This window comes from Plasmodium inui (genome assembly GCF_000524495.1).
Source record: "Plasmodium inui San Antonio 1 unplaced genomic scaffold supercont1.9, whole genome shotgun sequence".
In the NCBI taxonomy this organism is placed as follows: Eukaryota; Apicomplexa; class Aconoidasida; order Haemosporida; family Plasmodiidae; genus Plasmodium; species Plasmodium inui.
Window position 1 is genome coordinate 724,287 of NW_008481843.1, and position 12,905 is coordinate 737,191.

General features: G+C 44.5%; 4 protein-coding genes across 4 annotated transcripts in view; 3 read left to right on the top strand and 1 right to left on the bottom strand.

Moving 5' to 3' along the window:
* Positions 1 to 434: 434 nt before the first annotated feature.
* Positions 435 to 1,634, top strand: C922_02656 (anamorsin; the record flags this gene model as incomplete). Its single annotated transcript, XM_008818255.1, has 4 exons — positions 435 to 827; positions 975 to 1,202; positions 1,353 to 1,398; positions 1,567 to 1,634. The coding sequence occupies 4 exons, from the start codon at positions 435 to 437 to the stop codon at positions 1,632 to 1,634; spliced, it is 735 nt and encodes a 244-aa protein (XP_008816477.1).
* Positions 1,635 to 2,957: 1,323 nt separating this feature from the next.
* C922_02657 (hypothetical protein) lies at positions 2,958 to 7,151 on the top strand (the record flags this gene model as incomplete). Its single annotated transcript, XM_008818256.1, has 16 exons — positions 2,958 to 3,194; positions 3,409 to 3,567; positions 3,752 to 3,924; positions 4,097 to 4,245; positions 4,380 to 4,460; positions 4,607 to 4,665; positions 4,749 to 4,815; positions 5,013 to 5,149; positions 5,312 to 5,386; positions 5,521 to 5,555; positions 5,654 to 5,742; positions 5,937 to 6,044; positions 6,278 to 6,462; positions 6,642 to 6,711; positions 6,802 to 6,845; positions 7,026 to 7,151. The coding sequence occupies 16 exons, from the start codon at positions 2,958 to 2,960 to the stop codon at positions 7,149 to 7,151; spliced, it is 1,794 nt and encodes a 597-aa protein (XP_008816478.1).
* Positions 7,152 to 8,543: 1,392 nt separating this feature from the next.
* Positions 8,544 to 12,500, top strand: C922_02658 (hypothetical protein; the record flags this gene model as incomplete). The annotated part of the gene is made up of 1 exon (XM_008818257.1): positions 8,544 to 12,500. One exon carries the CDS (start codon positions 8,544 to 8,546, stop codon positions 12,498 to 12,500), a length of 3,957 nt encoding a protein of 1,318 aa, XP_008816479.1.
* Positions 12,501 to 12,690: 190 nt separating this feature from the next.
* Positions 12,691 to 12,905, bottom strand: part of C922_02659 (hypothetical protein) — a gene marked incomplete at both ends in the record, with an annotated part of 3,239 nt that continues 3,024 nt past the window's right edge. The window contains one exon of the mRNA XM_008818258.1: positions 12,691 to 12,874. Coding sequence (XP_008816480.1) covers positions 12,691 to 12,874 — 184 coding nt within the window. The remainder of the gene's footprint in view (positions 12,875 to 12,905) is intronic.

Sequence of the window (12,905 nt, forward strand, 5' to 3'; positions counted from 1 at the left end):
AAATTAAACAGGCAAATAAAATAGGCAAATTAAACAGGCAAATAAAATAGGCAAATTAAACAGGCAAATAAAATAGGCAAATTAAACAGGCAAATTATAAAAAGGCAAATTAAGGCGAAGCCAAAATAGCGCCGCGCGGAAACATTTATTAAAGCACATGGCGCGTGTACTACTTCCCCCTTTCTCAAAAAACAAAGTGACCCTTTCGCTGGGGACGAATCGTCCAACATAAATAACCAAATGGTATGTGAGGGGACCCCACCCCTTGAGCGTAACACTATCTCCGCGTATGCGAACGTGCGGGTTTACACAAAAAATAAGGCGAAAAAAAAAAGATAAAAAAGGAAAAAAAAACAATATTAGAAGGAGACGAGGCAGAGGAAGAAAACGAAACACAGGCGAAAGCAAAGCAGAGCGAAAGGATTGCCACCAAAATGATGAACTTCGCAGATACGCTGGTCATCCTAAATGACGATGCGCCCTGTGAGATGCTGAGGAAGAAATATGCCCAAATGCTTGTCCCAACTGTAAGCGTGTCAAGCTTTAAAAGGAACAAACTTTACAAAACCTACAACAACGTATTCCTGTACACGTACAGAGAGTATGACTTCCTGTGGGATTTAGACGATAATATTTTGCACAAAGTCCAGAGGTGCCTGAACAAGAGCGGGGCGCTCAAACTGGTTCTTTACATAAGCAACGCAGCAGGTGGGGACAGAAAAAGGCATGATGAAATTGCGAAGCGATTAAGGAAGGAGTGTCTCTACAGCGGCTTTGTCAACATTTCCAACCAAACCAGCATGGCGGAAAACGGGATCATCATAAATGTGAGTGTTCTACCAATGAGTGGGGAGCATACCTGCAGATAGCGAAGCAAGTACCTAAGCATACGCATCTAAATTCACATTTGCGCCATGTGGCCACGCATAAATGACGCTTACCCCCCAATGGGGATTCCTTTACCCATTCCTCAGGTGACAGCAGAGAACCCCGATTTTTTATCAAACGAAGACGATGATGACACAAATTCAAGTGACGGAGAGGCGTACGAAAATGCGGAGGACAACAAGAAGGTCGTCAACAGGGTGTGTGCTAACTGCACATGCGGGAAAAAAACAACCGGAATTAAACTAGACAAAGTTGCCATAAATGAAAAAGAAGTGCAATACCTGACGGAGAACGCCGTTTCTTCCTGTGGAAATGTAATGAGGCCATGCATGTTTCCTCACCTCCCGCGTGTGTTCCTTTATGTGCACTTAAGAGTCGCTATCCATGAATGCCACCTCCTATGAATGCTACCTTCTATAAACGCTACCTCATATGAAATGCCTTATTTCCCCCCTTTTTTTCAGTGCTACCTGGGGGACGCCTTCCGATGCGCCTCTTGCCCTTACAAAGGTGCCGATCCCCTCACACCTGCTCCGCGTCGCATGGATTTGCACACCCACCGCGTGGTGTCCATGTGCAGAAGGCTGTCCCTCTAGAGAAAGATCCCCTTGTCTATGTACCCATGTCAGTGTGCTTTCCCTCCCTATTTTGATTTTCCCTTCTTCATTTTGTTTACAGGCCTACCAGCATTCCAACCTGGCGAAAATGTGAAGCTCAATTTAGACGTAAGACAGAATGAGGGGTGACAAACGGGTTGCAAAGGGGCCAGGATATTAGCACCTCCCCCGTTTGCGCCTCCAAACGTTTTTTTTTAACTGCAAATTGGTCCCATAATGTATTATGATTGTCACGTCGATATGATCGCCCCCGTCACCACTATCGCCATTTCATTTCGTCCTTTTTTTGCAGAATGAGGCTAACTGAAGTCGAAGCTCTTCCTTCCCCCCTTCGAACCACCACCTGATCAGCTTTTAAAACGACCCAACCGTTTTCCTCATTTTTTTCGCTTCACATCACTATGAATAATTTTAATTAACCTGTCAAGCCTGCTTCCAACAAGTTGGTGGAGTAATTTTTTTTTTCTTAGCCCCCTTTTACTGAAAGAAGATAAGAGGCATTTCCTCATTTCAACGTATCAGAGAAAAGTGAGCAACCAAGGTGATTAGAAACACTTCTGACAATTTTAGGAATGACAAAGAGAGTCTTCCCCGTGATTGGTACAGACGTCATTCGGTAGGCATGGCATGCACGTGGGGTATGTGTCCAGTTCGCATCCTGTCTCGTCACACTGCATTAGCGCAATTGAGTTGGGTGGCTCTTTGAGCGTGTCGCTCTCCTGACAGTTGGGGCTCGACGGTACACCCCTAACTGCTCACTTTATTTTTCTCATTTTTTTTAATCCATCATAGATACGGAATGGGTACCATTCTGTGTGCCTCCACATATTTTACGTTTCCCGCGTTCACCAATGCGTTTGCATAGATCCACGCGACCGTTTATTGTGTATGTTCTGATAAGGACACATTTTATATGTCGCTATTTAACGCGCATAAAAGAAGGGAGGTATATATATCTCTGCGTCACTTGATACGCTTTGAATTTTCCCGTTTTTTCCTTTTTTTTTTTTTTTTTTGTACACATGAAATAAGTGACAAGATTGTATACACCCCAGCCTGAGGGGTGCTTTTAACATTAAAATGAATCCGCCCCGTAGCGAACTTAACAGATTTGTTTACTTTAACTTAATTTAAAAGAAAAAAAAAAATTGTACACAAGGGTAACCCTTGATCACAATTGCGTCACAATTGAGGAGCAATCTCGGCCTTCAACGTGACAATGCGTAAGGGCGGCACGCATCCGATAATCGCCAGCTAAGGAAAAAAAAAGCGGAAAAAAAGAGAGAGCCAAATCAGGCAAAGGAGAGAGCTGCGAACGCCACGGAGGACAGAGGCCACACGTACACTTGTGCCCATATGTATGCCTAGACAATACACTCATGCACAGGCGCACGCATCTGCGACTGCGCCCAGCTAGGATGAGGAGGTCGCGCACCGCGTGTACCAAAAATAATGGATGCTCCTAACAATCGCAATAACATGAGCCACAAGAACATCAAAAAGAATAAATCGGACACGTTTAAGCTAAAGAAGAAAAGTTGCGTCCTTATAACTTTCTTCATTTTTTACATCTTTTTTTTATCCACTATAAATAGTCTTGATAAGTATTTGCACCTAAGAACGTCACACTTCATTTTGACTTACTCGAATATCTTGTACTTGGTATCTTTTCTCTCGTTAAATAACCAGGTGAGTGGGTCTCCCTGCATTCACATCGGTCTGCATCTGATGATGAATGCGGATAATCCTTTCACTCGTTTAGTCCATCCTCCAGTGAGAAGCGTCCCCCTGAGAAAAGAGAGAGAGAAAAAAAAAAACAGCGTGTTGGAAGTGGCGCTACTTGAGCTTATCACCCAAAAGGCTCCAATAACAAAAGCGACCTTTTTTATCCGCCTTCGTGCAGGTTGAATTGCTGATAGGACTGCAGAATGGCATTCTGCCTGTAGACAATTTTCTCAGGGAAGTTAAGAAAAAACTCCGAAGCATTGACTTTTTCCTCGTGCACCATGTGGTCCGCTGTGTGTACCAGTTTTGGAAGTTCGTGATCAAGCGGAGGATAAGGGTAAGCGCGTCCAAGTGAGCAATCAAGGGGGAAGCTAGGCGATCAGCAAAGCGATCGTCCAAATGCACACATGCTGGTAAAGTGCCCCTGGTCCACGGAGGCAACATGCAACATACAACCTTAAACCTAAACCTAAATTGTAAACCCAAAACCTAAAGGACAACATTACCCTCCCCAATACCAGGTGAAGACATTTTGCAAACTCGGGGTGTTCCTATCGATTGCCAACTTTTTAATTCAAGAGAATGTCCAAAACGACTTCGTCAGGATAACCTTTTCTTCTTTTTTTTTTGTGTCCCTGTTCATTCTGCACTTGTGCTTCAAAATTGGGATGCGGGATTTTATGGTTTTCCAGTGGTACTCCACAAAAGGAGGAGAAAAAAACGAACACAACAGCCTATATAGAGAGGGGAAGAACCCCTGATTACGCATTACTCACACGATGTGGTGTCTACTTCGGCACAGTGTATATACCTAGCTATGTACCCACAGGTGTGCCCCTTCTCTCTTTAACTTCCTCCCACTGCAGCGATTTACTCATGAACGAATTGGGGTTTCTCCTAATATTTCTATGCCTGTCCGATAGTCACCATCTGAGGCACTCCAACACACTGGTGATATGCGCCCTGAGACTAGTTGCGTTTAAAATTTTGTTCGGATCAGCCGTGCACAAGCTTGGTAATGAAAAGTGTGCGCGCGAGGGATGAGCCACTTGAGAGGGGAGCAAGGGAGTGTTATTCTGTATATGTATATATATATGTTTTTTTTTGTTTTTTATTTTATTTTTTTTTTTTTTTTACTTTTCTCCGCAGTTTACAACGGCCCCCAGTGGCTCCACCTGGAGGCCTGCCAAAATTTATTTTCCTGTCAACCGGCCCCCTCTATACTTTCGCGTAATTCTAACAAAACAGTGCAAATTCGAAGACGTACAATCGCACATATGGAGGGCACCAGTACGTAGCCAGTCCCCTGCTTAATCGAATTGCTCATCGAGACATGTGAAATCGGGCACGTTGCTTCCCCCCCTCCTCCACTGCAGATATCGCCAATTGCACTCTTAACAAAAAGATAATTTGTTTCCTGCTCTTAACGTCGGAGGTGAGGAGAGCGACATCTCGATTGGACCACAGTGGCATTGCCATTATTGGTATCATTTTATTTTATTTTCCCCCCTTTTTTAGCTTTTACTCTCCTGGCTAATATTCTGTTCCTCAATTTTAAGGCTAATTTTTTTTACTCTCTTTGTGAGTGAGTGAAACTGGAAAGATAATACAAAAAAGGAGTTATCATTATTGTGTGCAGGCGACATATGCGATTGTGAGCATGGCAGCGTGTCGAACCTTTTGCACAGCTTAGCGATGTTCGTGCCAGACATCACAACGGCGTAGCGCATAACTCCACTTGTCGCGTCCACAACTTTTATTTCCCCTGCCCCTTTTTTGCAGCCATTCACATAACCTGTTATATCATCTGCAATTATATTTTTTTTTCGTACTTGTGTCTAATTTTATTTTTATCCTCCCTCGACGATTCTATTTTAAATTTTCTTTCCCATCCGAGGGAGATCCCCGCCCTGCACGAAGTAACTTGACTGCGTCGTCACGGCAGAGCGCGCTTAGGTGCCGAAGATCAGCATAAAGTGCGTGATGTGTAGCGCGCTGTATTGGTACTTACCTGTTTCTGTTTACCCATTTGTTTGGTCACTTATTTGCTCATTTGTCTGATTTCCCTTTCCTCCCTGCAGAAGGGCGCGTCCGTCAACACCGTGACCTTCTTGCTCGTCGGTTGCGTCAACCTCGTCATTCTTCTCTTCTACGCCGTAATGCTTCGTTGCGATGGGACGTTCGCAGTGACGTTTTCCCGCTTGCTCGATCGCCCACTCCCTCCCACATTTGGATACATTTTACCCATCCACCTGCGTGTATTCCTTTTCCCCCCCTTTTTTCTTTTTAGTTAATCGTCCTTATAAACCTCGTCCCCTTCGTCGAGTACACTTAAAAAGGGAAAGAAAAAATGGCCTCCTGATTTTCCAGATGCATGAAGAACATTTCCTGTTTTTTTTTCCCCCCACTCTTCTGCTGCGCAGACAATGGAACATTGACGATTTAAAATGCTTTCACCTTTGCTACCACCTTTTTTATGAACTATGCCCCCTAAACATTTGCAATTCGTATGGTACTTGGGAGGATGACGAGTGGATATGGGATTTTCCCATGTTCGACCTTTTCTACATCATGTTGGCCATGTGGGACGTTTTTTTCAAGCCCCCCCCTTAGCACGTGTGCATACATACTTATGTGCGATTTTTCTTACATGTTCCCACCTTCGCGCTTTCCCTTTCCCCTTTATGTTGACTCCTCCACGAACAGCCATGCTAACATACACACGCACACACCGAGAAGAAATAATCATAGAGGAGCTGCACAAGATTGGGAAAAGATACCAATGGAAGTCGTTTAATTTTTGTTATAAGGCAGGTAAGGGAGAGGGTCATAATTAACGAACCCTACTCGGGGAGTGCCACTTAAATGGTGTGTTATTAAGCAATCGTAGGAGGGACAACTCCCGGGTCATCCCTCCTTTTTTTCAGATTTTTTCTGTACGAGTCGTGGAGGTGTCTCTACGACTCTTACGCGTCGTATGCCTATGTGTTGTAATTTTTTTTTTCCTTTTCTTTTTTTTTTTCTTGTTCTTTTTTTTCCCCTTTTAGGCGACTTAAATGAGATAGGTCCCATCCTGTGGTGGGGACACGTGCCCAGACTGGAGTGGAAGTTTTATTTTTTCGCTGACCAGATCAGGAAGGAGAAATATGAAAGTGGCAGGTACCCCGTTTATGTTTGTTCCTTTTTAAAGAAGCTGTGCAGCCGGGAGGGGCAATTGGTGTCCCTGTTCCAGGTAGTTAAGCTGTGTGGAGGAGGAGGAGGAGGAAGAGAAGGAAAAGGAGAAAGCTCCCTCAATACATGCATCTATGTCTGCACATGAACGGTGGCGCCTCCTTTATTTGCATCGCTCACCTGAGCAAGACTCCTAACCAGGATATATTCCCCTCCCCCCTGTGTCGTTTCCCCTTTCAGGGCAAACAAATGGGACGAGTGCCTTACTTACTCAGGTTGACATCTTACGACTACAAAATGTCCATGGCAGGTAAATTGCAGCAGCGTGAGTTCGTCCCGTGTTTCCTACGTGGAAACATCTCATCACGCCTACATGTGCGCACCCTTTTAATCAACCCAGACGAGAAGAAAAAAGGAGAACCCGCGATGGACTCCAACTTAGAGGTAAAAAAAAAAAAAAGAAAAAAGTAGCCCCCTTTTTTCTGCGTAAACGGCAATATTGAGGCGACCAAATGGAGGATAAGTTCGTCTGTGAAAAAAGGGGACACCACTACATACTCCTCCCCTCCATGAGACCTTTTCTTCGCGAGGCCAATTTACATGTTCCCCCTCCCCTTCCCCCAGCTTCTTGAGATACGTTCAAAAAAATCCGTGCAGAAGGAACCCAAATGGGAATTCGGGAAGTACTGGCTGCGGAGAAAGATCCGGGTTATCAACACGTTGAGGCACCGTGGGGAGTTAAGCGACTGAAGGGAACATCGCACGGGGTGTTGTGCCTGTGTCTATGGCGAACCTTTGTTTGTGCAGCCCCTGCTAATTACCTCTTGTGTATGTTTCCCCCACCACCACCGCGGAGGGGCAATTCCCATGGTATACTCACCCCTCTACACGAAACGATTTTGAACCATGTTCACTTCGCTGAATAGACTTTTTAAAAATTAAAACCTTCGTCGCGTAGACGCTTGTCCTCCTGGAAGCTTCGTGAGCAGTGTGCAAACTCCTACAGGGGTACTTCCTATGTATCGCGCCCACACCCTTACTAACCCTCCCGTTAGAGTCACAAAATGGAAATTAAAAGGTGACCCAATTAAAAATGAAGGTTACAGAGACACGCGACGGGGGACATATCAATGGGAAAGAATTGTCTATCATGTTCTGCGCAGATGGGAGCAACGTTCTTTTTTTTTTTTATCTTTTCGAAATGGTTAAAGTTGGTCAGCCTAGGGGTAGTAGCCCTTTGGCCGTTCATTAGCAGACGTGTACTGCTAACGTCTATAAGGGGAACTTCAAAATGACCATGCCGCTGTTAGTGCATGTTGGACTTGCGCAGCGGGTGCTGTTGTTTTTCGGCCTAGCAACTTCCCCTCACAACCCCGCGTCGCGTTTTCTCACAGGGGATAGCCTTACGATGCAATTGCGCGCAGAGAGGAAGCGGTCCTGAAGGGAAATGTTTAAAAGAATATATTTCATGATAGACGCGGAACTGGGTCATTTTTATCATTTCTCTTAATTTTCCTTTTTTTTGCATTCCCTTTTTTTTGATTTACTTTTTTTAGTTTTTCTCCAAAAGAAATGGGCAAAGCTCTTTGCAGAAAGGAGAAGTACCAAAATGGCAGCGAAATGAAAAGGGAAAAAGAAAAAGAAAAAAAAAGCACCATAAGGAGAAATAACACTATAGGAGAAGGTGATTTATTTACAAGATTGCCACTCCTTTTTTTTTTTGTGAAATATCCTGAACAGCAGGAATGTAAAAAGTACGCAATACGTACGAATTGAATGGAGGCAAATGCATTTTTATGCCTTCCCGTTTATGTGTATATTATTGTACACGCCATGGTTGGCAAAGTATATTCTGCTCTTAAGGACGGAGTGTTAAGTCAGTGTTTGTTTCTTCGCCTCTTTCTTCTTTGCTTCTTTGGCTCTTTGCTTATTTGCTTCTTTACTTATTTGCCTCTTTTCTTATTTGCTTTTTACTTATTTGCCTCTTCTTCTTTTTTTGGTGTACTTGGCGACGTGCTGTCCCCCCGTGCACGCCCGCCAGTTGGTAAAATCCCCCACTTTGTATTTCCCCCCAAGTCGTGATTTCCCTCACCCGTGGGTAGGCTATGTTTAGTGACCACGTTCGCCAATCTTGTTAGCAATATGCCGTTTGAAAATGATATAAAAAAAAGGGGAAGGAAAAAGAAAAGGAAAAAAACATCCGTCAGGGGGGAGGAAATCGACGAAGACCTCATTGGAATTGCCAATCTGTTCCAGGAACAAGGGGACGACGACGACGTCAGCCATGGCAGCGATGGAAGAGATAGGACCAATTTCGACGACGAGGAGGAAGAGGATGACGATGAAGACGATGAAGAGGATGATGATGAAGAGGATGATGATGAAGAGGATGATGATGAAGAGGATGACGATGATGACGACGACGATGATGATGACGAGGAGGAGGAAGACAATGACTCCTCCAGCGAAGTCAACAATGTGCCAGTCAAACAGCACAGGCGTATGCCAATCACGGGAGGATACAGCTCGCTGGCGGAGAACAACGAGCCGGAAGTCGCCCCGACAAAGAAAAAGAAGAATGAAGGGCAAAGTGGAGAGAAAAGCGGTCGATATAATGATGGGAAAATTGTACCAAATGAAAAAGCAAGTGAAGGGCTAACTGAAGGGCGAAGCAAAAAAGAGACAAAGAGAAGTGCCCCACAAGATGGCAGCGAGTACTTCATCAGCAAAGACTTCATTAAAAAGGTGGGACAGCTGAACAACATTATTAACCGTCAAATCATAGTCGAAAGTGACTCCAGCTTTCTCCAAATATCAAACATAATTGAATTGCGTGTAAGACAGATAATTGAAGAAGCCAACAAATTTTACCAAAAGAGAAAAAGGTACTGTATCAACAGATTTTTAAATCTCAACGATTTCACCAACTCTTGTCATTACCTGAATGTAAGAGTTCCATACAGATATCAGGTTAGCTTGCATGAAGACTTGTACCCGCATCATGAGGGCATGAAAAATTGGAGAGTCAGGTGCAGGTTGGTATCTAAGAGAGGCTTTAAGAATGTGAAAAATAGAATGAAAAAAAAGAAAAGAAAAAAAGGATACCTCCAGAAAGGCAGGAAAAGGAAGAGGCGGAATAATTTCAACCTCAGTGCGGCCAAAATATTCAAGGAGTTTCAAACTCAGCAAAATAGGAGAACCAACTGTTATAGGGAAATCGCCGAGGGGGAAAAAGGGAAGGAGAAAAGGAGCCGTAGCGAGGGGCCAAGCGGATGGAAAGGGGGGGACTCCTACGAGGTCGAGCAGGGGCCAAGGGGCGAAACTGGTGGAGAGGACAGCGGCGAGATTGGCATCCAGGGTGTTAGCCACGGAAGTGGCCATAAGGCGAAAGCACCATGTTCCAGTAGGGACATAGATGAAATGTTTCCCATCGGGGTAAACGACTTGTTCGGTGCCCAAAGGGAAAATGAGAAGGAGGAGAAGGAGCGGGGAGACGCGGGCGGAGACACAGGGGGAGACGCTGCAGAGGAATCCGTTAGCCTCCCTGATGATCCGTCAAGTGAGGACAACCCCGAGGTGAATGTCTCCGTCGAAAGGGAGGGAGGCAATCCTTGCGAGGATGAGGAGGCGGAGAGGAACTGTCCCAAAGGGGCTGCAGAGAGCGGCAGCAGTCAGAGTGCCCTGAGCGTGAACGAGGGGCAGGATGAACAAAAAGGGCTCGCGGGCGGTGGTACCCAGGGCAGTGCCGCTCATCATGATGATAACCAGGACAAAGGTCACGACCACAGCGCGAGTGATCTGCTGGCAGAAATCGCGAGGAACGTAGAAAGCGAAGATATCGGTAACGGGGACCCACTGAGAAGTGTGAAAGAAGGTCCTCCCGAGGGGGAAGGGCTTGGGGATGAAAAGAATCGCGATGAAGAGGAGCGCAATCAAGATAATGGAGGAGTAGAGAGTGACAACGTAGTGAATGGTGATGTTCCGAAGGACCAGAGTTGCACGCGGGAAGGCCCCCACCTTGAGGGCGGCGGAAAGGACAATCACACGGATGGGATTGAGACACAGAGCGGTGAGGAAGATGACCACCTGCTGCACTACAAGTTGTATTTCCGAAAAAATAGAAGTAAAATAAAAAATATTGAGAAATTTCTGCTGAGCGATATGCAGAATGTGCTCCCTGTGGAGGCCAACATGACTATTTTTTGGTTGTTTATACAAAACCGTTGTAAGAAGAGGAAGAAGAAGAAGAAAAGGAACGGGCAAAGTTCCAGCGTTGGGGAGGATTACTACTACGCTTGTGGCGCAGAGGGAAGCAATGAACGGAGGAAGAGCGCCTCTGTCCATTTTGACTACCAGTGCTACGAGATGTTGTACAGGGTAGATAGAAGGGGAAGGAATTTCCACAGCTACCGGGGGTATGCGAGAGGAGGGGGGTTAGGCGACAGGCACGGAGATAGCCATAGTCATAGCCACTTGGATCGCCACCTGAATAGCCAGTCGGGCAACATATTCCTGCTGCCCAAGTTTTACCCCATAAACAAGGAATACGCCATTCTGTCAAAGTACATTTTAGAAATCATAAAAGACATAATAAACTACCGAGTGAACTTCTTCGACTACAACAACATTCTGCACATATTTACAACGTCAAAGGAGATTAACAAGATCCTTGCAAACATCTTCTTCTTCCTCTTCAACGAATTGGACCATAACTTGGCATTTAACAATATGTATGCATCGCTGATGCTGTTAATCTTACTGGATGGCATTATAAAGAATAAAAATATAGATACACACTTTTACTGCCTGCAAATACTGAAGATGCTAATCCATGTTATTATATATGAGCATGATTTGAAATTAAAAAATATTTACCTCATTTTGTTAGTAAAAAGGAAGGCATGTGATATAATGATAAACTTTTGTTCCGTCCTCAGGAAAAAAAACAACAACGAAATTATTAATATAGACTATTATTTAATTTATATCTTAAGTAAATTATTGACTCATAGGAAATGTACATATATGCATATCTACGTATCGTACTATTTGATTTATTTGATGCCTCTAAATATTCACTTGAAATTCTTCCTAGCTTACACTCCTAATTTTTTGGGAATATTTTTTAAGAAGTATTATTACCATCAGAATGTGTACTGCAACACGAGCTACCGGTTGTTAGTTTCGTCTGAAGAGATCGAGTTAAATGAGCTGTTTAACTTTTTTTTCTTTCACATTTATACTCTCATACAGGGGTCCCTGTACCGAATTTTCAAACATATGGACAATATCCTTGTGCTGAATAATGCCACTACTTGCAGCTACTTAAACTACTTAATGGACTTTATCATTCAGTATGCCGATTACCATTTGCCGCTGCTGTTGTCCATAATGACGGTCCTGGGTCGAGGTTCCGCCGCCTTGATTAGTGGTGCAGCGCGCCGTAAGCGGGGTTCGAAGCGGTTGAGGGGACATCCCAAACGGATGCACTCACGACGCCAGGGTGAAACACTGCGGAGTAGGTGTTCAGACCGAGGCAAGAAATCTGCCAAAATTAGAAGGAAAAGAATAAAAAAAAACAGACTTAAAAAGGAGCGCAGGAAAAAAGCGAAGAAAGGACAACGGCTCCTCGACCTTGGCGCTGTTCGAGCTTATGAGCAGGAACACGATGTGCAAAAGTTAGCAAAAAGGAAAAATTACCTAAAACATGTTAAGAAAATTTATGATTATTATGCCAGGCAGAAGCACACTGACAAGGATGACAACGTGTACGTGGGTCACTACAACAACGAGGACGATCTGAACGATCTGGACGATCGAGGCGATCTAATTTCAACAGAAAACATGAACACCACTTATGGGAATAAAAAGGGATTCCTCACAGCGTATGTAGAAAAAAGAATTTTGCTAAACAAGACACTGCTGCAGAATATGATGCACAGAAATCAGTTGCATGCAAACATTGCCGTAAATAGAATGCTTTGCAAAATTTTAAATAAATTTGAAAAAAAGAGGAACAGAAAGGTGTCCCGTCGTCGGAGCAGGGACGATGGTTTGCTTCTCTATAATTCGTGTTACTACTTTTTGTATACCCTTTGAGGGGGAGGAATGGAAAAAAAAAAAAAAAAGGTGAAGCGTATAATGTGGAGAAAGGGGGAAAAGCACGCAGGGGAGGGGGGAAGGGCACACACCAGGAGGGAAAAATACGAACCTCCGTGATTGTGTACATATACAGCCCCGCAGCACGTAGGGTTGCCTGCAGGCTGCGCCGAGGTGGCACCTTTTTTTTTTATAAGTCATTCAGGATCGACTGCTTCATGTACTGCAGGGAATTCAGGGCATCGGACGGCGACACCATTTTTACGTTATCTGCTAGCTCTTTTAAATTTACGGGTCCGCCCTCCGCGTGGCTGCTGTGATTCGTTTCGAGCGGCTCCTTCTGTTGCCCGTTCTGCTGTCTCCTCTGCTTCTCCCTTTGCAGCGTCTTTTGTGGCGTTTTTTTGT